Source organism: Dromiciops gliroides, chromosome 1, assembly GCF_019393635.1.
Source record: "Dromiciops gliroides isolate mDroGli1 chromosome 1, mDroGli1.pri, whole genome shotgun sequence".
NCBI lineage: Eukaryota > Metazoa > Chordata > Mammalia > Microbiotheria > Microbiotheriidae > Dromiciops > Dromiciops gliroides.
Genome location: NC_057861.1, coordinates 131,759,459 through 131,785,073, shown reverse-complemented (window position 1 = coordinate 131,785,073; position 25,615 = coordinate 131,759,459). Strand labels below are relative to the sequence as shown.

Genomic DNA, 25,615 nt, shown 5'->3' with positions numbered 1-25,615 from the left:
ATTCAATTAAAAATTAGCCAAAGTATTTGAATTCATGTAAGGCACATCTGATTTGCATATTCAAAAGAGACAAGCCATGGTGCAACCCAAATCACTCATTTATAGTCACATATAACACAAATGTATTAGCAAAGCACAGAGCCTGTCTACAGAAAGTGAAGGTGTACATATTAAACCAAAAGTTTAACAGTGAGACCATAACATTAGGCTTCATCCTTAGCTATCTCATGTGGGAATGCACCAGATCACAGTATCACAGACCTGAAGAATTTAAACTTCCCTTTAAAATGTCCCCATCTTGTGAGCAAGGATTGTTTCATACTTTTTTGTTTGTTTGTTTTTTTGTTTTTTTAGTGAGGCAATTGGGGTTAAGTGACTTGCTCAGGGTCACATAGCTAGTAAGTGTTAAGTGTCTGAGGCCGTATTTGAACTCAGGTACTCCTGACTCCAGGGCCAGTGCTCTATCCACTGTGCCACCTAGCTGCCCCTGTTTCATACTTTATACTTCTATCCTTCTATCCAATCTATCCAGCTTGGCCTATGGTAGATTAAACATTGGTCTCATGAACAACTCAGAAGTAACAGTGCTTCTTGTTGATGTGAATACAGTTGAAAGAAAGCTAGATTTGATGTCAAAGGACCTGAGTTTAGATTCTGGCTTTGCCCCTTACTACCTGTGTGACCTTAAAACAAGTCATTTACCCTCTCTAGGCTTCAGTTTCTTCATCTATAAAATAAGAGGCTTGAAGATAATCTTGAAGTACCTTTTAGCCTTGAATCTATAATCCTATGACAGTTGGAAATTTGTCCCAGATATAAATGACCTTTTTTTTATATCCTAACGTTGAAGAATCTCCCTCTCCCTCTCTCTCCCTGCTTCTCCCTACCTCCCTCCCCCCTCTCTCTATAGATAGATATATAGATAAAGATATATATGTATGTATCTATGTATATATAGATACAGATGTGTGTGTGTGTTTATAGACTAAAGAGTTAGTGGATAACAAGATACCCTCTGACTCTAATGTTTTAGTTCTATGACCTGGATTGAATCATGTCTCCACCACTTAGTATTTATATGAACATAGACAAGTGAGATGAAGCTCTCTGACCTTCAGTTTCCTCATCTGTAAAATAGGGGAAACATCAGAACATATTATTATTATTACTTATACTACCAATATTATAGAATTTATTTTAAGGAAAACAGGCAGTGTTATATAAATGTGAATTTCCATTATGATTTCTCTGACTTACACTTTTAAACAATCTCTCTTCTGAGCATATTTCTAGCCCTATTTCAACCCTGGATCATTTGCTTTCATAATCAACAAGGGGAGAGTCTTTGACTGACTTTTTTTTTTTACAAGACTCTCTATACACTAGGGACTGAATAAATGTCACTAACTCATTTCCCATTCTTGAGGCCATCAGTCAGCCATGGGTAGTAACAGCTTTTGCACACATCTGGATTTAGCTTTGTGGCCCAAAAATGACAAGCTAAAAATTATTTGTATATGTAATGTCTTCATTTTATGACTTAGACACAAGTTCCAGTTTATCAACAAGATAGTTCCTGATGTATAGATTTTATTTTGCAAAGTATTTAGAATCACTTTAACAATATGTCAATGCATTATTACATCCTTCAAGTCTTGGCCATTTGAATTTTTACTGGGCAAGTCATTTACTGTTTCTAGGTGTCAGGTTTCTCATCTCTAAGATGAGGGGTTTTTACTAAATGGACACTGAGGTCTCTTCCAACTCCATATAACCTTGTAGGTTAAATCTTTTTTTTTTTAAAGGCTGTTCAAAGTTTATTAGTTTCTGTTGAGTACAAAGTAAACAAAACTACTGAGGCTGGTGGAAAGTACATAGGTAATTTGGATAGTTAAAAAAAACAAACATAAGTGTGGTTTCTTTTACTTGTTTTTTGGTGTTTTGCTTTTGTTTTCCCTTTAAAAAAAAAAACCCACACACAACACAACTATTTCTACACTGAAGCAGCCTGTCTATTCTAAGGGAAAGGGAGGGAAGTGGAGGGGAGGAGGGGGAAATGGGCTCTAATGCCTAGCACACTTGGTGGGGCGGTGCTACTGCTCACGCTGAAGGCCCAGGGTTGGTTTTGCTGGGTTCGCTGACATGCCGCTTCCTCATGGCCTCCTGAGCCAGGTCACAGGTGATCGTGCCATGAGCAACTTGGAAAGTTCTTGAGTGCCCTGGGTATTCCAATACAGTTGTCATGAATGGATGACCCGACTTCCCCAGAGCACTCAACACTTCCACAGGAACTGTTGCTGGAAGTGGAAACCAGACGTCTTCGGTAGTAGTCATGGGTTGCTACGCGTGAACCGCTGGACCGGATTGCTGCCATGTTGCTTGTTTCTTCTTGTGCTTATGTAAACCTTAGTGGCGGCTCCCGAGCAGTCCCTGTCAGGCAGTGGGCTGTGGCGGACGATCACGGGTGACCCGGCTCGGGGGAAGGGGCACTAGGCCACAGAGCCCCTTTGTAAAGGAAATAACGGGAGGATACTCCACGGTATCAGAAAATGCGAGAGTTCTTGGGTTTTGTAGGTTAAATCTTATGTTAGAAATTACTTCAATTCTATAAAAACTAAATAACAAATACGTAATTCAAAGGAACTGATATGCATTTTTTTATGTTACATTTACTGCCTTCCACAAATTACTCCTTTACTATGAATGGTTCAATTTGAGTAAGACAGAAAGAAAGGTTCAGCCCTGAAAAACCAACTCTCTCAACCTCTGGTCTCACATTAGGATCTAGTGAAAACCTGATATTGCAAAGTTAAATTTCACCATAGGGATGATAAGTTTTCCACTTGTGTTTTGGAGACAATTCCCAAAATGTTTTTTTAATTCATTTGGGGTCATTTTTTAAAATGTAACTTTTTTTTTTTGCTTCTGTAATATCTCTTTTTGCCATTGTCTTCAAACTGAGAACTAAGGGAATTTTAAAATATTAGAAAGAAAACAAAGGATATTATGTTCAGAGAAACTAATTTTCCACAGTGAAGAAAAATTTCCTGACCCTCCCTAGACACCACATACCTTAAGGCTGAAGTTTGATTTGTGGATTCAAAGTTACATGAGTTTCATTCCCAAATGTAATATAATATTAACACACCAAGTTTCTCTGTCACCTCTCTCGGTTACCCCTCCCCCCCCAGCTCCTTCTTTGTGCGTTCTATGTTCCCATTTACCCCATCCCTCTGATCTACACTTCTTTCTCTGGCCTTCATAGCTACTATGTAGCCCCATTTACGGTTAAATGCTTTGATGAATATATTAGAAGATACAGTTTGCATTTTAAATGTACCTGTGATAAAGTAAAAAGTCAGATCAATTATTGGTTACTGTTAATAAGACATTAGTCTTGAATTTCACTATGATATGTCAATTTCTCACAAAGTATAGTGAAGAAAGGAGAGCAAACCTAAGATGGGGAGGCAGGTGGTGTAGTGGCCAGGATGCTAACTCTGGAGTCAGAGTACAAAGGATCAAATTCCACTTCTGCCATTCACTACCTATGTGACCTTTGGCAAATCACTTCACCTACGTGGGTCTTAGCTTCCTCATCTATAAAACTAAAGAGTTAGTGGTTGATGAGATAACCTCCAACTCTAAAGCTTTAGTTCTCTGACCTGGGCTGAACTCTGCTTCTACCACTTAGTATTTATATGAAATATAAACACTAGATCTTAGTAGGGATCTAGGCTTAATAAAAGTTATATACCAATGGCTGTAAACAAGGCATGGAGAGGTACTTTAACTAACAAGTGATTATCCCTTAAAGAGCACTAGAAACAGTACCATGAGTCATCAAAATGTTAATTTTGTGCACCAGTTTCCCCTCTCTAACAATCTAAGATCTTGTTTGGTCTCTGTCTCAAACACTGGCAATATAGATGTGACTAGATTTCCAATCAGAAATGAAGGTATGGTTTAAACACTGCTTCTGTTCTTTATGTTACTTTAGGAGAATTATGATACCAGAGGGAAAGAATTTATTTAAATAAATCATTCCATTTAAAATTTATAAACACAGAAATGTTTATAATGTATGTATGTATGTATACATATGTGTGTATATGTGTAAAACTAAGCATATATGTAAAATTATTACTATATTGTGTATACACATATATAATTTATATGCATTCCCATGAACAAGTATGTGTGTTTTAATAATCAAAATATTCCCAAGAAAAAATTTTTTTCTTTTTTTTTGGTGAGGCAATTGGGGTTAAGTGACTTGCCCAGGGTCACACAGTTAGTAAGTGTTAAGTGTCTGAGGCTGGATTTGAACTCAGGTCCTCCTGAATCCAGGGCTGGTGCACCCCCAAAAAATTCTTTTCAAGCAAAAAGTTGTTTTCCTTTAATATCTGTCTGATATACTTGTTTCATTAGTCTTATTTATTGACAAATCCTCCCCGCCCCCCCCAACTAAACTCCTCCTCCAAACCCTCAATTTCCTCATCTCTAAAACGGTGATGCTAAACTAGCTGACCTCAAAGTTTCCCTTCTAGTGCTAAATCCATGAACATATTCTTGTTATGAGTTTCCTCCTCTGTGATAGAGAAGGGCAATTTCTGGAAGGACCAACAAAGCTGGAAAGATTTTGAAGAGGGAAGAAAGGAATGAGTATTTATATAGTACCTATATAGTACCTTCTAGTTCAACCCATGCTTCAAAAGGCAGCAGGGTGCAATGGATTTGAAATCCATTGCTGTATTTTTGGATTTATTATTTATGTTGAATTAGAAATCAAAAGACTTGAACTTAAATCTCAGTTCTATCATATATATATATATATATATATATATATATGACTTTGGATATGTTACTTAAATTCTTTGAATACCATTTCCATATTATTTAATGATGATCCTTATTTCTAGAAGCAACATCTCTCTTAATGCAGCCCAACTTCTGAACAGCTTTCTTGTCTGTCACATCACCCTGTTCAATTGTGTTTTTTTTTTAATTTGTTTCCTTCTTTGCTTGTTTTGTTTTTCAGACAAACTGTGTATCTATACTCCTTTCATGTGGTTTTTTTGGAGTGGAATTTATACCTGTGACAAATTTCACATTTATCTTTATTGAATTTTATTTTATTAGATCAAATCCACTGCTCTAGCCCTGTGTTGTCAAACTCAGACACAGGTCACTGAAACTTATATGCATCCCTTTGGGCCACATATAGACTTAGAATACCACCTATTAACATTATCTATGTTCTATTGTATTTTGTTTATTTTGTTAAATATTTCCCGATTACATTTTTTTTCACATGCTGTCCTCCGACTGTGTGTTTGACACCTCTGCTCTGGCCTGTGTGGTAAAATATGAAAGTTTTTAACAGTCGGCTAGGATAACTGAAAGACGCCAGTTTTTCAAGGACCACCCTTTTGGGGAGGAGATGAACAGTCCGCCTGCTGCGCATGTCAGACTGCCTGCCGGGTACAGTCCGCCTGCTGCGCATGTCAGACTGCCTGCCGGGTACAGTCCGCCTGCTGCGCATGTCAGACTGCCTGCCGGGTTTTTTGACTTCCGGGGTGGAGAGAAGGGGAGTAGCCTTTTTTGCCGGCTTGGCGGGACTCCGGGCGGCGCGGCACAGACGGTCTGACTCACTCCAAAGGTGGCCTAAATCGGTTTGGTGAGTTTTTATAAGGAATATAGACTAAGCCTAGATTTAAGACGATTTGTACTGTATTTCTGTTTTCCTATCCTTCTAATCAACAACACCTTATATACAATAAAGGCTCTATCTAGAAAACCAGAAGCTTCTTCCATTTACTAGTCTGGGAGATGAGTTAAGGGAAGGGTTAAGTAGGGGAGATTTATGATCTAATATCCAATTTTAAATCTCACACCTGTCAAAATCCTTTTGGTTCCTGATCTGTCATCCAGTGTGTCAGCTTTCCCTCCCAGGTTTGTGGCATTTGCAAATGTTATGAACATTCCATTTCTTCTTTTATCTAGATCATTGATAATATGTTAAATCACCAGGTCAAGAAAAAAAATCTCTAAAGCACTTTGGGGAGAGCTTGCCCTAGTAACATATAACCATTGATGTCTACCCTTTGACTCTAGATCTGAATCCAATTATTTTTTCTAATTCACATACCTTCATATTATCCACAAAAATAATGTGGTATATGGGGCAGCTAGGTGGTGCAGTGGATAAAGCACCGGCCCTGGATTCAGGAGTACCTGAGTTCAAATCCAGCCTCAGACACTTAACACTTACTAGCTGTGTGACCCTGGGCAAGTCACTTAACCCCCATTGCCACGCAAAAAAAAAAAACAATGTGGTAGATTTAAACAATTGCTTCACTAAAATCTAGATAAACTATATATCTAGAATGTCTTTAATTAGCAAATGTCAAGAAAAGGAAATGAAAGTAGTCTGTCACGATCCATAATCTGTTCTTGATTAAATCATGTTGGTTCTTTGTAATCACTGCTTCCTCTTCTAGATGTTTAATATCCCACTAATGATCCATCCTATAATTTCCCCAGATATTACTTACTGGTTGGTCTATAGATTGCATACTTTATTTTCTTCCCTTCTTTGAAAATTAGTATAACATTTGCCCTTATTCACATTTGTCTTCATTGTAGATGGCCATCTCTAGCAGTATGATCATCCAGATATAATTGATAGTGGCTAAGCAACCACATATGATATTTCTTTCATGATATGAGGATATAGTTCATCTAGGCCAGCTGACAAATTCATTAAGGAAAGCTAGGTGCTCTCTTACTATCTCCTTACTCATGTTGGGTATCAACTCCCTTCTAGTTCTTTTAGGTTTGTCATTTCAAGGCCAAGTTCATTCATGTTGGCAGAGAAAAAAAAGAAGAAAATCAAGAATTAAGTCACACCACCTTTTCAGTTGTCAGTTATGATTATCCTACCTACCCCTTCTTTGATCTTTCTCATTTCCCCAATATTCCTTAAAAATTATTGTCATGCTTATTTTGGAAAAAAATGATTTGTCCAATTTTATTTTATGTATATAAATGAAAGTTGTAGAGCTACATTTCTTTTTTAAAATCCGATAATTTGGGCTCTTCCAATAATTCAAAATAGTCTTCCCTCAATCAATTTGAATTAATGAGCTTTTTCTTATGTTGTATAATCCTTTCTTTGATATATTTAGCTGGTCCCCAATTTTTTTTTTACCACTGGAGTTCTATGTCATTACTTTTAACTTATATTATAAAAACAAAATCCGGAGCCTAGGCCTTTGTTTTTTTCTAAATTCCAAGATTGTTCCATGTTTCTGTATTTTCATTAAAAGTTCCTTATATTAAATGACATTTGAAAAGATGTAGCCTCAAAGAAATAATGGAGAGCCTAAAAATTCAATAAGAGAACATGCATTGTAGAGCTATTTTTATCATGTTAGCATGAAGAATTGCTTCCAGATGTAATAAGATGCCCACTTTGTCAGTAAAGTTGATTATAGTGTTCCTTTGTTGCTAATGATTAAATTTCTCATACTCACTGGTGTCAAATAATTAAACAGGTTATGGTCTTTAAAAACTGAATTAAAAGTGATTGGATTAGCTTTAGTTTATTAAATTCTAGAAAGCTTAGCTTTCTGCGTGTGTGTGTGTGTGTGTGTGTGTGTGTGTGTATGTATGTATGTAGGGGATATATTTGAGCCCATTTCTTTAAGCCTACCTACTACAAGCCTGTAGTCCCCTAACACTAAGGTGAGGCTGGTGGATTGCTTGAGCTTAGGAATTCTGAGCTGTAATAGGGCTAAAGCAGATCAGGTGCCTGCACTGAATCTGATACCAATATGGTACTGCCTAAATAGGTATGAACTAGTCCAGGTCAGAAAAAATAAGTAGGTTAAAACTTTTGAGCCCTTAGAATTGGGATCTGGATTTGAATGGCTGCTATACTTCTAATCTGAGCAAGATAGGGAGACCTAGTTTCAAAAAATAAAATAAAGTCAAATAAATTTCCCTCAAAAAGGTAGCTTTCTATGCTTTTGACCTCTGCGGGATTTTACATTTGTCTTCCAAGATATCCTTTCCTCTCTAGAGGAGACACTTCTCTCTCTCTCTCTGAGTTCTCCTACCTGTTGCTTCTCAGTCTTCTTTGTGGTTCTTCATCCATGTAACATGCACTAGTTTGGGTGTCTTGAAACACTTTGTATTGGGCCTTCTCTTTTCCTTTATACTATTTCAGTTGGTGATCTCATTAGCTCTAATTATAATCTCTATGCAGAACATGCCCAAATGTGTGTATGGGGAGTATATATATATGTGTGTACACATATATAAAATGTGTGTATACGCACATATATCTGTATGTGTTGCACATACACACACATGTTACATGTGTATACATATAAATATATACGCAATATATTTGTCCCCATACACACATATATGTACACACACACACACACACATATATATATATATATATATATATATATATACTCAGTATTAGTATCTCTTTTAAGCTCCATTTATACATCTCTGTCTTGTCTATCTTCTGAAACAGACATCCTTTAGACATCTTAAACCAGCATGTCCAAAACGGAAATCATTATCTTCCCACCAGCTCCAAACCCTTTTGTTTGTCAAACTTCCCTCCTGCCATCCTACCAGTGACCCTGACCAAAAATCTTGGTGTCATACTTGATTCCTTACTCTTGCTGTTCTCCAGATACAACATTCTATATTCCATCTTCTTGATTTTGAAATGACTATACCCAATTCCTGGAAATACAAGCCCTCCTCAACTTCTCCTTTTAGTTTCCCTGGTTTCTTTAACACTTAGCTCAAATCCTACCTTCTGCTAGCCTTTCACTGCCCCCCAAAACTCTTTTTTTTTAATTATTTTTTTTTTAGTGAAACAATTGGAGTTAAGTGACTTGCCCAGGGTCACACAGCTAGTAAGTGTCAAGTGTCTGAGGCCGGACTTGAACTCACGTACTCCTGACTCCAGGGCCGGTGCTCTATCCACTGCTCCATCTAGCTGCCCCCCCCCCAAAAAAAACTCTTAATACCTTATTCTCTATGATTATCTCCCATATAGTCTATACATTTATTATATGTGTTTAGTTATTGCAGTCATGTCTTTCCCCATTAGAATCTGAGTTCCTTAAGGGCAGGGTCTATTTTCTTTTTTACCTTTCATTCTCCAGAGCTTAGCACAATGCCTGGTACATAAAAACAATGAATGAATGAATGTTTTTTGATTGATATGTTGGTTGTTTAAGGCTTATTCACCCCTGAATCTGCCTAATAATTACCCTTCATGGTGCTGTCTTTCAAGGTTACAAAACTGGTGTGTATATAGAAAAGGGTAGTAAAGGGGAAATAAGAAGAGAAGAAATACATTTTTTAAATTCAGAGAAAATACCCTATCCACGCCCTATGCTCAGACAAATCAGGAGCAGTGGCAAAAACGGGCAATGCATTTCCTACCAAAGGAGAATTAGACTTGATTTGTCTCTCAAGTACTGTTGGGTACCATGAAGGGAAAATGCATATTGCCTCTTTGGAGAGGTTCCATTTTGTACTACTCCTTCAAGGTATGCTGTTTTGTTTCTTCTGTTTTCTTCTCCTCTGTGGGGAACCAAAGAAAAAGAATTTGGGGGGAGGGGTCGAGTGGGAATGAAGATTTATTGAGATTTATTTATCCCCAACTTCTCTCTCTCTCTCTCTCTCTCTCTCTCTCTCTCTCTCTCTCTCTCTCTCTCTCTCTCTCTCTCTCTTTCTCTCTCTCTCCTAGTTCTCTATCCATTATGTGGCCTCTTGCAGACTGGGAGCAAAGGCTGCATTTGTTCTGAGCCCTGTGCCTGACACAGTGTCTGGGAGGGCAGTTACCATGTGCTTTCTTTCATTCAGGCCTCTGTGTTTGTGCATAGAGAAAAGTAAGTATCATACTTGCCTTGCAAGTAGCTGTTTTCTTGGCTTTTGTACAAAATACCAGAAACATTTTAATTAAAAGGGACAATGATAAATAAAATAGGAAGTGAGATAAGATTTCATTGCCTTGAGGAAAAAAAAGAGATCTATTCTCCTAATTTTTACAGCTATCTGAATGACCCACAAGAGAAAGTGCATGCAAATAATGTTTTAAACAGGAGAATGTGTCTTTGCTTTTCAAATCTGGGTTGCATACACAGATATCCAAGAGGGGGTCGTTAAATAGAACGGAAGATCTTTTGAGTAAGCAGTTTCACCCTGTGTAGAGCAATTGTAAGCCTTTCTTTGTGTTTCTGAATTTTTTTTGAAAAATAGTCAGACTCAATTAAGCTCTGTGACTTCATGTGATGGTGCCTCTAAAGAGATGCCTCTGAAAGGAGTTGCAGACGTGTGATTCCACGGTCTGTTAACAGGCATGTGGGAGGGGAGGGAGAACACATCTATTCTACTCCCATTCTAAGCACCACCTAGGATGTCACGCTTAATTTAGTGAGGGAGTCAACTGTCTCAGAAGATGCTGGGGCAACATTTGGGGGAAAGTTTGGTTGGATTTGAGAGAAAGAGGATGGTGGAAGAGACAGGTAGCTAAGCAGAAAGACAGAAGAAGAGACAGGAGAGAAGATTAAAGGGGAGGAAAGAAGAAGGAGAGAGAAAGGAAGAGAGATGAGGGAAGAGGGAAAGAAGGAGAGAGCGACAGAAAGGGGAGAAAGTGAGGTGTAGGAAAGAGGAGGGAAGGAAGGTGAGACAGAAAAGAAAAAATAAACATTTATAAGACAGCTACTATGTTCTAGGCAATGCGTGAAGGATTTTTCAAATGTTATCTCATCACCCTCACAACAGGTCTGAGAGGTAGGAGAGGTAGCCAATATTATTTACATTTTACAGCTGAGGAAACTATGGTAAATAGATTAAGTGATTTGCCCAGGACTACATGGCTAATAAGTGCATGAGGCTAAATTTGGACTCAGATATTCCTAACTTCAGCACTCTATCCATGGTACTACCTAGCTTTCTAAGAGAGAGGGAGGTGGAGAGAGAGGAAGAGGAGGAGGAGGACGAGGAGGAGGAGGAGGGGAGGAGGAAGGGAGGAGGAGGAGGGGAGGAGGAGGGGGAGGAGAAGGAAGAAGAAGAAGAAGAAGAAGAAGAAGAAGAAGAAGAAGAAGAAGAAGAAGAAGAAGAAGAAGAAGAAGAAGAAGAAGGAGAAAGAGAAGGAGAAGGAGAAGGAGAAGGAGGAGGAGGAGGAGGAGGAGGAGGAGGAGGAGGAGGAGGAGGAGGAGGAGGAGGAGAAGGAGAAGGAGAAGGAGAAGGAGAAGGAGAAGGAGAAGGAGAAGGAGAAGGAGAAGGAGGAGGAGGAGAAGAAGAAGAAGAAGAAGAAGAAGAAGAAGAAGAAGAAGAAGAAGAAGAAGAAGAAGAAGAAGAAGAAGAAGACAACATTGATTGATAGAGGAAGAACATTATGAGTTTAAGTCCAGTGATTTCTGGAACCTGAAAGGACCTCCTACTCATTGAGGATCTGATGGATTCACTCCATCAGGAGATTAAAGACAAGGATGAATAACAACTGACATAAGCAGTTGTTTAAAAGACATTCTGGAGATACCAAGAGAGAAATGTTTGCTTTGTTTGGTTAGTGAGTTATCTGGCAGACATCAGATCAACCTCAGGCAGGAAAGCAGAACCAGATACATGACTTCCTAAAAAAGTAATGACTAAGACAGAAATTTTGCTTCATTATTCACCCACTTAGGAGAATAAAATAATAGAATGTTAAAATGGGAAGGGATTTAGGGATCATCTAATCCAACCTCCTCATTTTACAGAGATAACCCTTTCCAAACTTGCTTTTTATCCTTTGTCTTCTCCCCCTTCCCCCAAACTCCCCTCCCTCCGCCGCCTCCCCCCACAACAGACCCAGCCTGGCATCTTTCTCTATAATAATCATAAAGTAGGTGAGTTCATTTTTTGTTTGTTTGTGTTTATAAGTGAACAGTGCACAAGTGACCCTGGAAATGTAAAGAAATGGAACAATTTGTTTAAATTATTGTTCAGATCTTTTCTCTGATAGCTATTAGTTGTGTGACCCCAGGCAAATCACTTAAACCTGTCTGACCCTCAACTTCTTCCTCTAGAATGAGATTAATAATATTTCTCTGACTATACAGAATTATTGGAAGGATCAAATGAAATAATGTATATCAAGCACTATATAAACCTTTTAAATACTATTTAAACATCTACATATATGTATATATATGTTATTATCCATGACATAAGAAATTTGGTAACTCTCAAGGCAATAATAATTTTAAACATTCATATTTTCAATCTAATATTTATTTTACATTTTTATACATATAGTTAAATTATTAATTACTTTAGTTAACTGTACTAAAGAAAATAACATATGATTGAATTATGCAAATAATGTTCATTATTTCCAACTCAATTTAGCCAATAGATATAACTTTTCTCTGCACAAAATTTTTTGTTTGTTTGTTTTGTGTTCTTTTTGCAGGGCAATGAGGGTTAAGTGATTTTCCCAGGGTCACTCAGCTAGTAAGTGTCAAGTGTCTGAGTCTGGTTTTGAACTCAGGTCCTCCTGAATCCAGGGCCAGTGCCTTATCCACTGCACCACTTACCTGTCCCCTACACAAAACTTTTTTATAACGAGACAGAGCAACTGAAAAGTAGCAAACTTAATATTGGTTATGTTTCACCTTCTGAATTTTGTTAAGAGCAGGAAGAAGTTATGACCTAGTGGAATATCTATGATAGATAAACACCATAAGCAATTAAAAACAAAGTACTTAATGAACATAAACTATAGGACAAGAACTATTTTAGGCAATGTGGAGAACATGGAAGTATATTACACATGGATTCTGGCCTTAAGGGAATCTACTGTGAAAGTAGGATTAACACCTATGAGACAAAATAAAGGACAGGGATTAAATGCTTAATTCTGTAATAATGATAAGTAATATTGGCCTTGAAGTCAGGAAAAAAACATGGGTTCAAATCCCTTCTCTGTCGTTTATATTAGCTGCATGAACCCAGGCAAATTTTTTCAACTTCAGTTTCCTCATTTGTAAAATGGGGAAAACTATGGCACAGACTTCACAGGGTTGTTTTGAGACACAAATGAGACAGTGAGGTAAAGAACTTTGCAAATCTCAAAGCATTATAGGAATATCACCTATGGAAGTGTCTATTTTCCGAAGAGCAAGAAACTCTCTCCAATCCATCTATGAAAGTACTATTGAGGCATACTTGCTGTTATATGGTAAAGTTGCTTTTGGTCAAACCATTGGTATCAGGAGTCAGATTTGAACTCAGGTGGACTTTCTGATTTTAAGCCCAATATAATCTCATTTGAGCCTTGCAACTTTATAAGGTAAGAAATTCAGGTATTATCACCCATATTTTATAAATGTAGAAACTGAGATTCAGAAGTTAAGTGGTTTGGCCATAGTCAATAAGCTTGTCCACAGCAAATAAGTGTTCAGAGATCAGATATAATCTCAGTTTCTCAATTAGACGTTCAGCATTTTATCAACTCCATTGAGCATGTACTCTCAATAGAAACATCTATAATGAGTAATTTGGAGGAGAAGGAAGTAATTTTTAAAAAGGAAAAGATGATTCAAAGGACCTAGAAAGTTTATAAACTAGACAAATTGGATAATCACTTCATAAATCCCTAAAAGTAAACAATCTTGTCCTACTGAATTTGTACATTTCACCTAAATTGTACATCTATGAAAGATTTTCTCAACTACACCTGAGGTAAGATACAAACATAAACTTGAAAATATGCTAATTCTTTAAATTGTTGCCAAATATATGCATTTAAAAGCACGTCACTAAGGTTGTAATCTTGATTTCAATGAATATTAGAAGCTTGCAGAGCTTTAAGAGCTGATTTGCTTTAGGGTCTGTGGTCTGTGCAAAAATATATAATAGTTTTAACTCTTCAGACCAAATGTATATAATGAATTGCTACTATAGGATTCTTTAGACAGATATAATATAATAGTACTACTCTTAAATCTCACTTTTCCCCAAGTGATTAATTCTTCTCTAAAAATGAGGTAATTTCATCAGATTTTCTAAGTGATCACAATGATAATAAATGAAAACAACAATGACTTTTCGCTGTGGTTTGGACCTGTGATGTCATTGGCTTGGGGAACATCAAAAGAGGGAAAAACCCTCTACCAATACAGATGGGCACGTGTCCTACCACTTACATCTTCAGAGTGTTGTCTGGGGCATGAGGAGGTCAAGTGATTTTGCCCAGGGTCAAATGGCCAGTATGTGTTAGAGTTGAACCCAAGTATTCCTCACTCTAAGACTACTTCTTCCTCTATTATGTTACACTGCCTCTTTAATAATGCCTTGCTGTGTGGCAAATTACATTTTTCATTTCCTATAGCTTTTTCATAAACCTTATCTGATTTTATTTCCATGATGCCATGAGGTTGACAAAGTTCATTGAAACAATATTTTTATTCAGACTGTAAAGATGAGGAAAATGAAAGTCAGAAAAGATTTAGTGAATTTTCAATGGTCACATACAAGGTAAGGCATAAGAGTGATAGACCCAGGATTAGAAGGTTTGGTGGCTGATTCTGCTCTGATTCTTCACACTTGATTCTATAGTATTACTGTGAAGATTTAGGTACCTATTTAAATGTTATTGGTAGAATTAATACCAATAGTGAATTGTATCCGTATGCCTTGATGATACTTTCATACCTGACTGCCACAAGACAAACTTTTGCTTATTCCAAGCACACCACGAAAACCTACTTCATCAAAGAATCTTTCCAGATTGTGCAGGGTAAATGGATGGAAAAAACAGATCACTGATATCTAAGATTGACTAAATTCTTTTCCCTCCCACTAACCCCACTCCATTCCTTAGAGTTCAAAAATATGAATATTAGAAAATAAAGAACACATTCAACCAAAATTTATGCTTTCCAGTAGCCTCCAACTATTAAAAAGATCTTAATCCTCTGTGCCTCATTTCTTTAGAATTTCATCTCCTATAAAGTAGACGTTCCTATCTTTTGTATGTTATGTATAGCGACCTAAACACCACAGGCCCTAGCCTTCTCATTCACTTTCTGAAACCAGCAAACAGAGAAAGAGGGCGTTCAGAGCTTTCAATCTTCATTGCAAAAGATAATCTTGTATTGGAACAAAAGGGAAGAATGACTCAGATGGTAATTAGGGTGAGCTTCTAAGCAAAAGACACAATCAGGAAAAGACTTCCAAGTTTCCTAGTATTGAAAAGAGCCAGCCCAGAGCAAAACAAAGCTTCTACAAGTGCATGTGACATGTAGTAGAGGGACAGAAACAAAACTATATTTTGTATATATAAGCAAACTTATGGATTTCTCTACCATTTCCAAATGAGACTATTTTAAAAGGACATCCAATACATAAAAAGCACGATCAATATAAATCCATGCCCTTTTGTAACTATAGAAAGTAGTTGGAAGCTGGGAGGCTGACGTTCCCACAAATTACATGGTTTCCCTTAGGAAAAGGGAAAGGGACCACAGCGTGGGACTCAATTTTTCCTGTTCATTGCTCTAATTATTCAGGACCATGTTTGTATTTTGAACTAACACTTGATCAGTGAATATGAATGACAACTCCTAGGATGCGAAACCAGGATGGCAGCAATTGCCTTGTGTTTTGAAATCACTGGAGATAATATGGAGGGAAATGGAAGGGAATCATCCTATATACTAGAGCTGGCCACCCAATTTTCTAGGCCCCATACCTGGGTTCCCTCAGGAACAATAGCGTTTCTGATTCTTTTCTGGTTACTTTCTATAAAAACAATCATTGACTAAAATTAAATCGCTTAAGATTTTAAATGCTTCACACTGAACTGTGCATGAATCAACTATTTGGATTCAGACTATAATTTTTGGTCAATATACATCTTCAAATGGCCATTTTATATCTCACCACCATAAGATAAATCCATTGGACTTTATATGTAAGGAATTTTAAACAGAATTTAAATGATTTCAGGTATATTCTTAACATTTTAAGATATGGTTAAATTTAATTGTCACTGACAGTAAAAAAAAAAAAAAACACCTTGTAAGAAAAAGAGAATAGATATCTATAAATAGCTTCAGAAAAGCTTTTCCAGTTAGGAAACTAAATTGAAGACAAGACAACTAATTTGAGTAGCAGAAGTTACTAATGTTTTGAATGAATTGAGAATATATTGAAAATTGAAAGGTAACTTAAAGTTATTTATAATCCGATTCCTCGATTTTTATAGATCAGAAAACTAATTTACCCAAAGTAACACAGGTAAAAAGCCAGAATTTGAACTGAGTTTCTCTAACACCTAATCCATCACTCTTTCCATTGCTGGGTAGTGTACTGGATAAAGCATTGGGCCTGGAGTCAGAAATTTTGAGTTTAAATGTGATCACAGACATAGACTACTCTGTGACCTCTAGGCAAGTAATTTAACTTTGGTCTGCCTCAGTTCCCTCAACTGTAAAATGGGATAATAACAGGGCAGCTAGGTGGCGCAGTGGATAGAGCACCGGCCCTGGAGTCAGGAGTACCTGAGTTCAAATCCGGCCTCAGACACTTAACACTTACTAGCTGTGTGACCCTGGGCAAGTCACTTAGCCCCAATTGCCTCACTAAAATAAAACGAAAAAATGGGATAATAACAGCACCTACCTTGAAAGGCTGTTGTGAGGATCAAATGAGATAATATTTATAAAGCACTTAGCACAGTGTCTAGCACATAGTAGGCATTATATTAAAATGCTTTTTCTTTCCCCCTTCCCTGTTCTACACTATTCAATGAATGTACCTCTCAGAGTCCTTAATTTGTCCTCTGTATAATCTTATTGGGTAGACAAAACATGCACAAGAAGTAGTTGTTGGAAAAATTAAAGTGAAAATTATTACATGCAGACAAAAGATATCAAAGGGGTTAGGGGTGGATATAAAAGCATTTAGATTTTTTAAAAAACCACTTACTAAGTTAGAATGGGAGCATGCATTCTGTTTCTTCAGGTATTGGCCTTACAAAGGCTTACCTCTGTTGAAAGGAAGAAATTATTTTTCCCAGGTTCAGTGGCCTGTGATGTCACAAAGAATGTTAAGAGAGACATATAACCCAGAATTCTTGTGAAAAAGCCCCCCCCCCCTGCCTTGAATGGCCATTCATGACAAGACTTATTAAACTAAACTGGTAAATTTTTAAAAGGAAATATGTCTATTTGTGGAAGTTTAAACCTGGCTGCTTACACATAGCAAATGGAAGTTTATTTGTTTTTTAGGGTTCAAATTCCTATAATTTAAGTCAAATGAGACATTTTGTTAAGGGATTTTTAAAAAGCCTTGTTCAATCCTAAAGATTCTAGAACAGGGACTCTTAACCTGGAATCAATAGGAGACATCCACTGGGAGCTTCCGGAGTGTCTGTGAACTTGGATGGGGAAAAATGATTTATCTTTATTATCACTAATCTTTGGTTTTCTTTGCAATCCTGTTTGCTTTATTTTCTTCATTTGAAAATGTGATTCTTAGAAGGGCTTTATTGGCTTCCCCAGATTGCCAAAAGGGATCCACAACACAAAAAAAGGACCAAGAACTCTGCTTTTAGAATATTAGAGAGCTTTAAAAATCTGTGTATTTTGTTATTAAAAAGTAAATAAGCAAGGGAATAATAGATTATTGATGCATTTTGTAATCCAGAGAAAAATATTTTTGGTTTTCAGTTACAGGATAGTTGTAAACAGGTGAGCTAGACCTCATGAGAGAAAGCACAAAAAAGTAGCAAAGAAAGTATCTGGAATATTTAGTGTTACCAGTCCATGCCTCACTAGCCCTACTCAAATTGGTGCTACTTGACAATGACTATGGCTAGAACCCTATATTAGGGGAAAATAAAACCTAGATTCTCTTTACAGAAGTACCATTCACTCTGTGCATGACCTTGTGCAATCCTGTTCACACTTCTGTTGCAGGTTGGATTTGTCGTTTTGTTTTGGTTTTTTTAATCTGTCAATCTACCTACCTACCTCATAATGGTGGAAACAGAAGACAATGTGGCAAGGGCGGGGGGGCTGATCCTTGAAGAAATATCAGCAAGTAAACATATGAATGCCCACAGCAACCAGTATGCCCTTCATTCCCTTTCCTTATTTGTTTTCTACTTGGCTCAACTGATAACTCTTCCCTTCCCCCACCCCACCTCCTCCAATATCACACAAAGTAGGAAAACTTGTATGGATACAAATGACATATGATGCTCTACAGGAATAAGTATGAATGTTAATATGGATCTACCCTCCTAAAGCAGTGTATTTTGAGAATAATGGAAAACCAATTAATGAGGAATATAATGTGATTTACTGGAATCAAGTGATGGCAGCTTGTAAACTCATACAACCCAATACCAATGAAATACAGAAATAAATTCTATAGCCAAATATTTTATGATTTGCATGCTTAGAGAGCTTTATGAAAGTCATATCATTTTTAAAAAATTATCTTTAGTTTTTATATCACCTTCATCTTCCAATACATTTCTACCTCAGGTGATTATATCATTTAAATCAGTTTTGTTGAACAACTTGATTAGTTGAAGTTATGGCATAGCTGTAGCCTTCACTAAAGCATATGCAAGAGTAAAAAGAAATACAGCTTTTTTCTATAACTGTGGTGATTTTAATGTATAATAATGTAAAAATATATTCATTTATCCAAAAATTACCATATGCAATTGCCAATCTTACTGATGATTATGGTGTTGGGACAATAAACGTCTTCAAATTCACAGATGCTCATTCATATTTGATATTAAAAGGGAAATATCAATAAAATATCAGCAGTTAAAATGATGACCAAACATAAATATAAGTCTTATAAAAACATTTCCAATTGAATTATTACCATAAACTTATCACATAAAATGAGAACTGAACTATAAATGAAGAAAAGATCATTTTAAGGGGGAGTTTTCTAGTTTCTAGGAAAATCCTAGGATTAAGTGGATTTTTTCTTCATACTAGGCTCTACTGGATGCATTTAGATGATTGGTTGATCTTCCATTCAATTAAGTTAACACTGACAAGAGATATATAAATTTCATCCTACCACACTCAAGAGAAACTGCTAGTCTTAGTAGGAATATTTTCATAAAGATCCAATTTGATTTATAGGAACTAAAGTTGAATGCACCCAAATGTTTTATATTTAGTTTTAATAAATGCAAGTTTGAAAGAGAAGATTCATATGCATCATTCCTCAAAATTGTAGGTAATGCTTGGAAAATATGGTAAAAATTTAGACATGATCAATTATTAAACAAAATTATTTAAGTGTCATTTGAATTGATATTATAACCAAAGTTACCTGTTAATGTTTAGATTGTTCATATATCCAAATTATAGAATATTATGAAAAACAAGTTCCCAAAAATAAATGTTTATATTTTGTTTTCTCATACAATCACCACTTTTCCTATTTCAAAAGATTAGAAAGCAAAAAGCATTTGTTGAAAGGAAATATTTGCTAAATGTGAATCTTCAGTTTGTGGTTTACTAGTAGTTACCCTACTCGCTATTTAATGTACGGAACCAAAAAATATACTTTACTATGTTTATATCATCATACCCAATGCTTTTTATAGCACACCTATGGTTGAAATATCCCAAGCAAAAAAAAAAAAGTACTTTTTTTTTCTTTAAAGAACAGGTAACAAAAAGTACTTTTGCAATGACTAATTCTAATAGAAGAGCATATGGAGAGTATATGAATAACTGGGATAATGTATAAGTCAGACTTATTCGCCTCCTATGGGCCTCCCTCTTGAACAAGGAGACAAGTAAGTAGAGGAGGATCACCACTGAGAGATTTTGCTGGGTACTTATATGAAGATTACTAATGATGAATGGTTTAGATAACCTCTCTCTCTCTCTCTCTCTCTCTCTCTCTCTCTCTCTCTCTCTCTCTCTCTCTCTCTCTCTATATATATATATATATATATATATATATAACCTGTGGCCTGCTGATTTGCACTTGTATAGTATGAGAACCAGTTAAAATTCCAGACTTTAAAATCCTTAGGTCTCCTATTTTGAGGTTTTTTTAACATGCCAAGAAAAGCAACAGTGATCTTAGTTCAGTCCCTAGTGGACAAAAGCAGAACAACAAACTTCGGATGCATGATGGAGAAGGCAGTTTACTCAGTAAGTGTGACCACACAGACACACAGACACACACAAAATAGCATTCTGTCTTTTCCACCACTTTTCTGCTCAAAGGTTTTGAAATGCTGACTTGGAATCATGGCTTGAGAAATCTAGTTGCATTCTAATCTCTGTATTCTAAACAATGACATAACGATTGTGATGCCAGGTGCCAAGATGCAGTAACACAATCTTCTGACAGTTAAAACATTTTGTTGAAACCGGGAGCCAGTGCTATGGTCAGTCTCACAATTCAGTAAAAATCTCCTGCCTCAAAAGGAAATTATAATATAAGACACAGCCATTGGAGTGATGCTATTTGCAGAGTTATCTTCACTTAAGACCCTCAAGTAGCCAACCTTTTATGTTTAGACACACCCACTGATTCAATATGATTTTAAAAACTAGAACAATTTCACTCAGCATTTGCCTCAGAGGAGGACGTAATCATATTCTCCAAACCTCTGTAATCTCGATCATTAAAAGTATACTTAACAGTTGTGACCCCCCCCCAATAAAAAGTATAAATCCAGAATTGAAGAACTGGGAGACACTACATCGAATCCTCTGCAGGTGCACTGGTAAGTTCACAACCAATAAGCTGCTTGATTTTCCGTTCAAGATTCCAGCAGAGAATCTATCCTTAATGACTTCTACCTTAAAATCTTACTGTTTCTCAAAACTAGAGTTATCATGGTTACATTACCCTTCGGCCTCATTTCTAGACATTAGACATTTGCAATTTTCACCGTCCATTGGTACACTTTACAAACATTCTTACTTTATACTTATTTAGTCAGAAGTCAAAAGTTAATTTATAACCCCTTTCCTTGCAGGCACTCAGAGAGATTTGATGTATAGTGTATTTGATTTTCTTCCTTCGCCCTTCCCCCCTCAAAAAAGAAGACTGTAGTCATTTCCCCCCTCTCCCGAAAAGAAAAAAAAAAAGAAAAAAAAAAGAAACTTCTTCTTAGGAGTTATTGCTTTTCAATTTAGGTGCTGACAGTCAGAACATGGAGGCGTGTTTTAGTGACATTTATTCCAAAGTCCTAAATGAGAAGCAGATTTCCAAACTTGTGCCATCACTGACAGGTCTGCGGGGACCGCGGCACACCTGGGCTCAAATCTCTGCAAACTTTTTAACTCTAAGATCTGTGACATCCCCCACGACACCCCCGCCCCTTCCTCCTTCGCCAGTCAGGACAAGCTGGAGCAGTCTGGTTCCCCTGCTAAGGAAGTCCCACACAGAAAGCTGCCCTGCAGTTACTTGCACGACTGTCTTCCCCCAAGCAACATGTAAACAAATGGTCCTTTCCCACCCGCCCCCCCCCAACCCTCACATTTCCCCTCTTCCTCCCCTTCTCCCCCACCACGCTGAGCAAACTAACTTATCTGCAGGGCAAGCCTGGATAAAGGACTCGAGTACAAGAAGAAACTGAAAGCAAGCACTCACTTTTTGCAGCCACTGAGTATAGTTTTCCATCACATGTTCCAGATGTTGCAGTTTCTGGGAAGAGAAATCCGGTTCCATGAGAGGAGCATCTCTCTGCAGCGCGTTGGTGTTGTACTGGTCCGTGGTGCTCTCCCGGCAGTTCGTGTCCTGTTCCGGCAGAATGAAGGTGTAGGAGCACTGTCCGTGCTGAATCCGATTGTATCTTCGCCCGCTGCTGTCCGGGCTTCGCCGTTGATTACTGCACCCTATGTGAGTTAGAATAGCAGCCAGGAAAGCAAAGGAGAGGAAAACTGTCATGGTATCAGCACCTTCCTTGTCTGCTTCTGCACAACTCTTTTTTTTTTTAACCTACCCCCAGTTACTTCTTTGTTGGTTCTTTAACTAGTATTTTTTTTAATTGCGTGTAAAAAAAAATGCGTTTTTGGTGAGTTTTTCTTTAAAAGTCAGCCCTGAAAGAAGAATCCTAGAAAACGATTCATTTGGTAGCTTTATCTAAAAAACAAAAACAAAAACAAAAAAACTTTTAAAATTTATTTCACTGGAATGATAGCTCCCTTCGTTAAAAGTTGAGATATTTATTGCATAGTAGCGGAGATTTATTGTTTCCTTTCTGTGTAACAGTTCAGCACGCAGTCTGTTGTAGTCAGCAGCATGTACACATTCTAGCCCCTTGCCTCTACCCTATCTGCAGCCGAACTGCTATTTTCCCTCCGACCTCAGTGAGTTTTATTAAGGTTCCGCTTTCCAGCCAAGAAGCAGGCAGCCTTTCACAAGAAGACTTGACAGGAATGCCTGAGTGTGCCCCTATCCTAAGGACTGCCGACAGCTTAGTGCGAGAGGGATCGTCTTACAAATTGGCTGGATGCGCATGACCTCAATCATGTATAGCTGCCCGCCCAGCCCCTCCTGCTCACAAAACAGCGCGGAGCCTTTCAGGGGCTCGCATAGAATCGAAGCGTACACCAGTCCACCTTAATATACTTTGGGTGTTCCAGCCCCGACCTATTAAAATCTAGCATCCTAGCAGTATCTTGTAAGTTCTCGTTAAATATTGGGAGCCCTGAAAGAAAATCTCTTCCATATTATATAACCTATGTTTGAGGAATTCTTTTGGGCGATGTTTATTAAATTTTCATTCTTTAAAAAAAATTGTTAACTTAAGAAAAGAGTTTTATATCCATGATATTTTTTTAAAGTGTGATCTTTTGAATGTATTAAACTTTCAGATGCCAAAGAAAAGCGGAGGGAGGGGCCGTGGGAAATAGAGTATAATGAGTTAAATGATTCTATATCTTGTTCCTTAATCCCCACCCTCAGAATGAATATTAAATAGAATAAGTTCCCTGGGGGGTGGGGGGGTGGTTGTGGAGGGTTTGGCGGGGGCAGGGAAGTGGGGGTGTCTTTCTTAAGAAACTGCCTACTCAGAAGGCAGCTCTCTTCTGTGTACATAAATGAAGCAACTTCCTTGCAAAAACAATGTGGTAACAATTTAGGAGAGTGTCCTAAGAATTATTAATTCCTGTGGTATGTCCTAATCATGTATATCACAAAGAGCTCATTGGGGGTTGCTATGGTTCTCCCTAGCTGTACTATCCAAGTTCCACATAAATCCTCATTATGGCTGTAGTGACCTTCTCACCAGAGATCTTACAAGCAAGAAGGGCTGGTAGCTCAACATAGCCCAGTTAGCAAAAGAACCTAGATGCACCTTTTAAAGGAGGAACAAGGTTTAAAGAAAACAAGCTCCCAGGGCATAAACTTTCAAAATGAATAATAATCAATGAAATGTAAAGTACAGGTGATACTAAAGGGATTTTTAAAAAGATGGAAGAAAAATGGATTTTGTATACCACCAATCCATCCAGTCAGCATGACACGGTAGAAAGTGGAGTTTCTGGAATCAGAGGATCTGGGTGAAAATTCTGGCTCTGCCCTTTACTACCTGTATGACTCCAGGCGAGTCAAAACGTCCCTGGGTTACACTTTCCTCATCTGTAAAAGCAAATAGTTGGATAAAATGAACTCTAAGGTCCCTGACAGCTTTAAATCTGTGATCCCAGGATTTTAAAGGATTCATAAACAATGCATCACCACAACAGCAACCATATCATAAGAATAGGCTACCTTGACTTAGATTCTTCTTTATGTAAGCAAAGGAGTGATTAGGTTCTTTAGATGAAAGGGAGAGAGAAAGAAGAAGAGGCAGAAGGGAGGTAAGGACAATGGTTGTGTCTGATTGTTTTGGAGTTTTCTTGGCAAAGATACTAGAATGGTTTGCAATTTCCTTTTCCAGCTTATTTTACAGATGAGGAACTGAGGTAAACAGGGTTAAGTGATTTTCTCAGCATCACTCAGCTAGTAGATGTCTGAGGTCAAATTTGAACTGAGGTCTTCCTGACTCCAGGCCCAGTGCTCTATCTTGACACTATCTATCTTGGCACTGTGCCAAGGGTAAGTGTAAAAGCGTGAAGATAGTTTGCATAAAGGAATGGTTAAGTACTGTATTTGCTATTGTCTGAAACAGAAAAGTTTAACTTGAACCGAAATGTATTTTGAAAATAAACCATTCTTATCAAGCAATATAACCTGGTAGAAAAAGCACTGGGCACCAGATTCATGGTTATTCTGTCATGTCCAACTCTTGGTGAGCCTGTGGCTATAGCATGCCAATACTGTCCCTAGGGTTCCTCTGGCAAAGATACTGGAGTGGCATGGCATTTCCTTCTCCAGTGAATTAGAGCAAACAGAAGTTAAATGACTTGCCCATGGTCACATAGCTAAGTGTTGAGGCTGGATCTGAACCTAGATCTTCCTGATTCCAGACCTAGTGCTCTATCTACTATGCCAACTAGTTGCCTCCCAGAACCAGAGTAATTATATTAACATCTTGCCTTTGACATTCACTACCTTGTGACCTTAAACTTTTATGAGTTTAAGTTTCCTGAGGGGTCATACTATATGATCCTTTTAAATCCCTTTCAGCTCTATATCTGTGGTCCTCTGATTAGTTTTTTGAGGGGAAGAGAGAGATCCTAAATACAAAAAAAAAAATGTATGGGAAGTAAAGATTTTCTAAGAAAATTTTCCAATAATCTTTGAAAGTTTTTCATGGAAAGAAGAAACTCCAAAACTATCACCTAAAAGTGCTTTGCTAAGAACAAAATACAACAACAACAACAAAATTGGCAGAGGATAAAAGGATGATCAATAGTCCTGACTTATAACTCTCCCATGTATTTAAATAGCCAATAGTTATTTCTGTTCTCGTATGTGTGTGTGTGTGTGTACTCACATGCTTGTATATATTCATTTATGTCTTATCTGAATGAATCACAAGTGGGAAATTCCCAGTATAGAGCAATAGCAAATCAATATTGCAAGTAGAGGAGGTATCCCCAGCTGCTACTGTTTCAAGGGAAGAAAGTAGAGAGGAAACACTCAGACCATTTGAATATTTAGCTGTCCCTAAGTCTTCTTGATTCTCCGCTTTTTTTTTTCAAGGCAGTGAGGGTTAAGTGACTTGCCCAAGGTCACACGGCTAGCAAGTGTCAAGTGTCTGAGGCCAGATTTGAACTCAGGTCCTCTTGTTGATTCTCCACTTATGCTTGTTGCATCCTTCTCTCCATTCATTCAACCACCACACAGCATCTCTCACCTTGATTGTTTCAGTAGCCTCCTGTTTCACACTGTCCTTCCTGTACTCCAAGTCTCTCCCCTCTCTAATCCATCCTCCATACATTTGCCAAAATGATCTTGCTATATTACCTTGGGGCACCTCACCTAAACTCTCACTGTGGATCCTCCAAATCTGTGTGAAGTTATAAGTATTTTGTGACTCAGTATCTCTTCAAGAGTATACCCCACAAAGGCCCATCAATGTGCTTACTTTCTCTAGTCATACAGGTTCTGGGCAAAGACTTTC

General features: G+C 37.5%; 1 protein-coding gene across 1 annotated transcript in view; it reads right to left on the bottom strand.

Annotated features, from left to right (window-relative positions):
* Nucleotides 1–22,515, bottom strand: part of ANGPT1 (angiopoietin 1) — a 328,587-nt gene extending 306,072 nt beyond the window's left edge. Inside the window, exon 1 of the mRNA XM_043979816.1 lies at nucleotides 21,694–22,515. Within this exon, the coding sequence (XP_043835751.1) occupies nucleotides 21,694–21,990 (297 nt within the window). The 5' untranslated portion in view covers nucleotides 21,991–22,515. The remainder of the gene's footprint in view (nucleotides 1–21,693) is intronic.
* Between the last annotated feature and the right edge of the window lie 3,100 nt (nucleotides 22,516–25,615).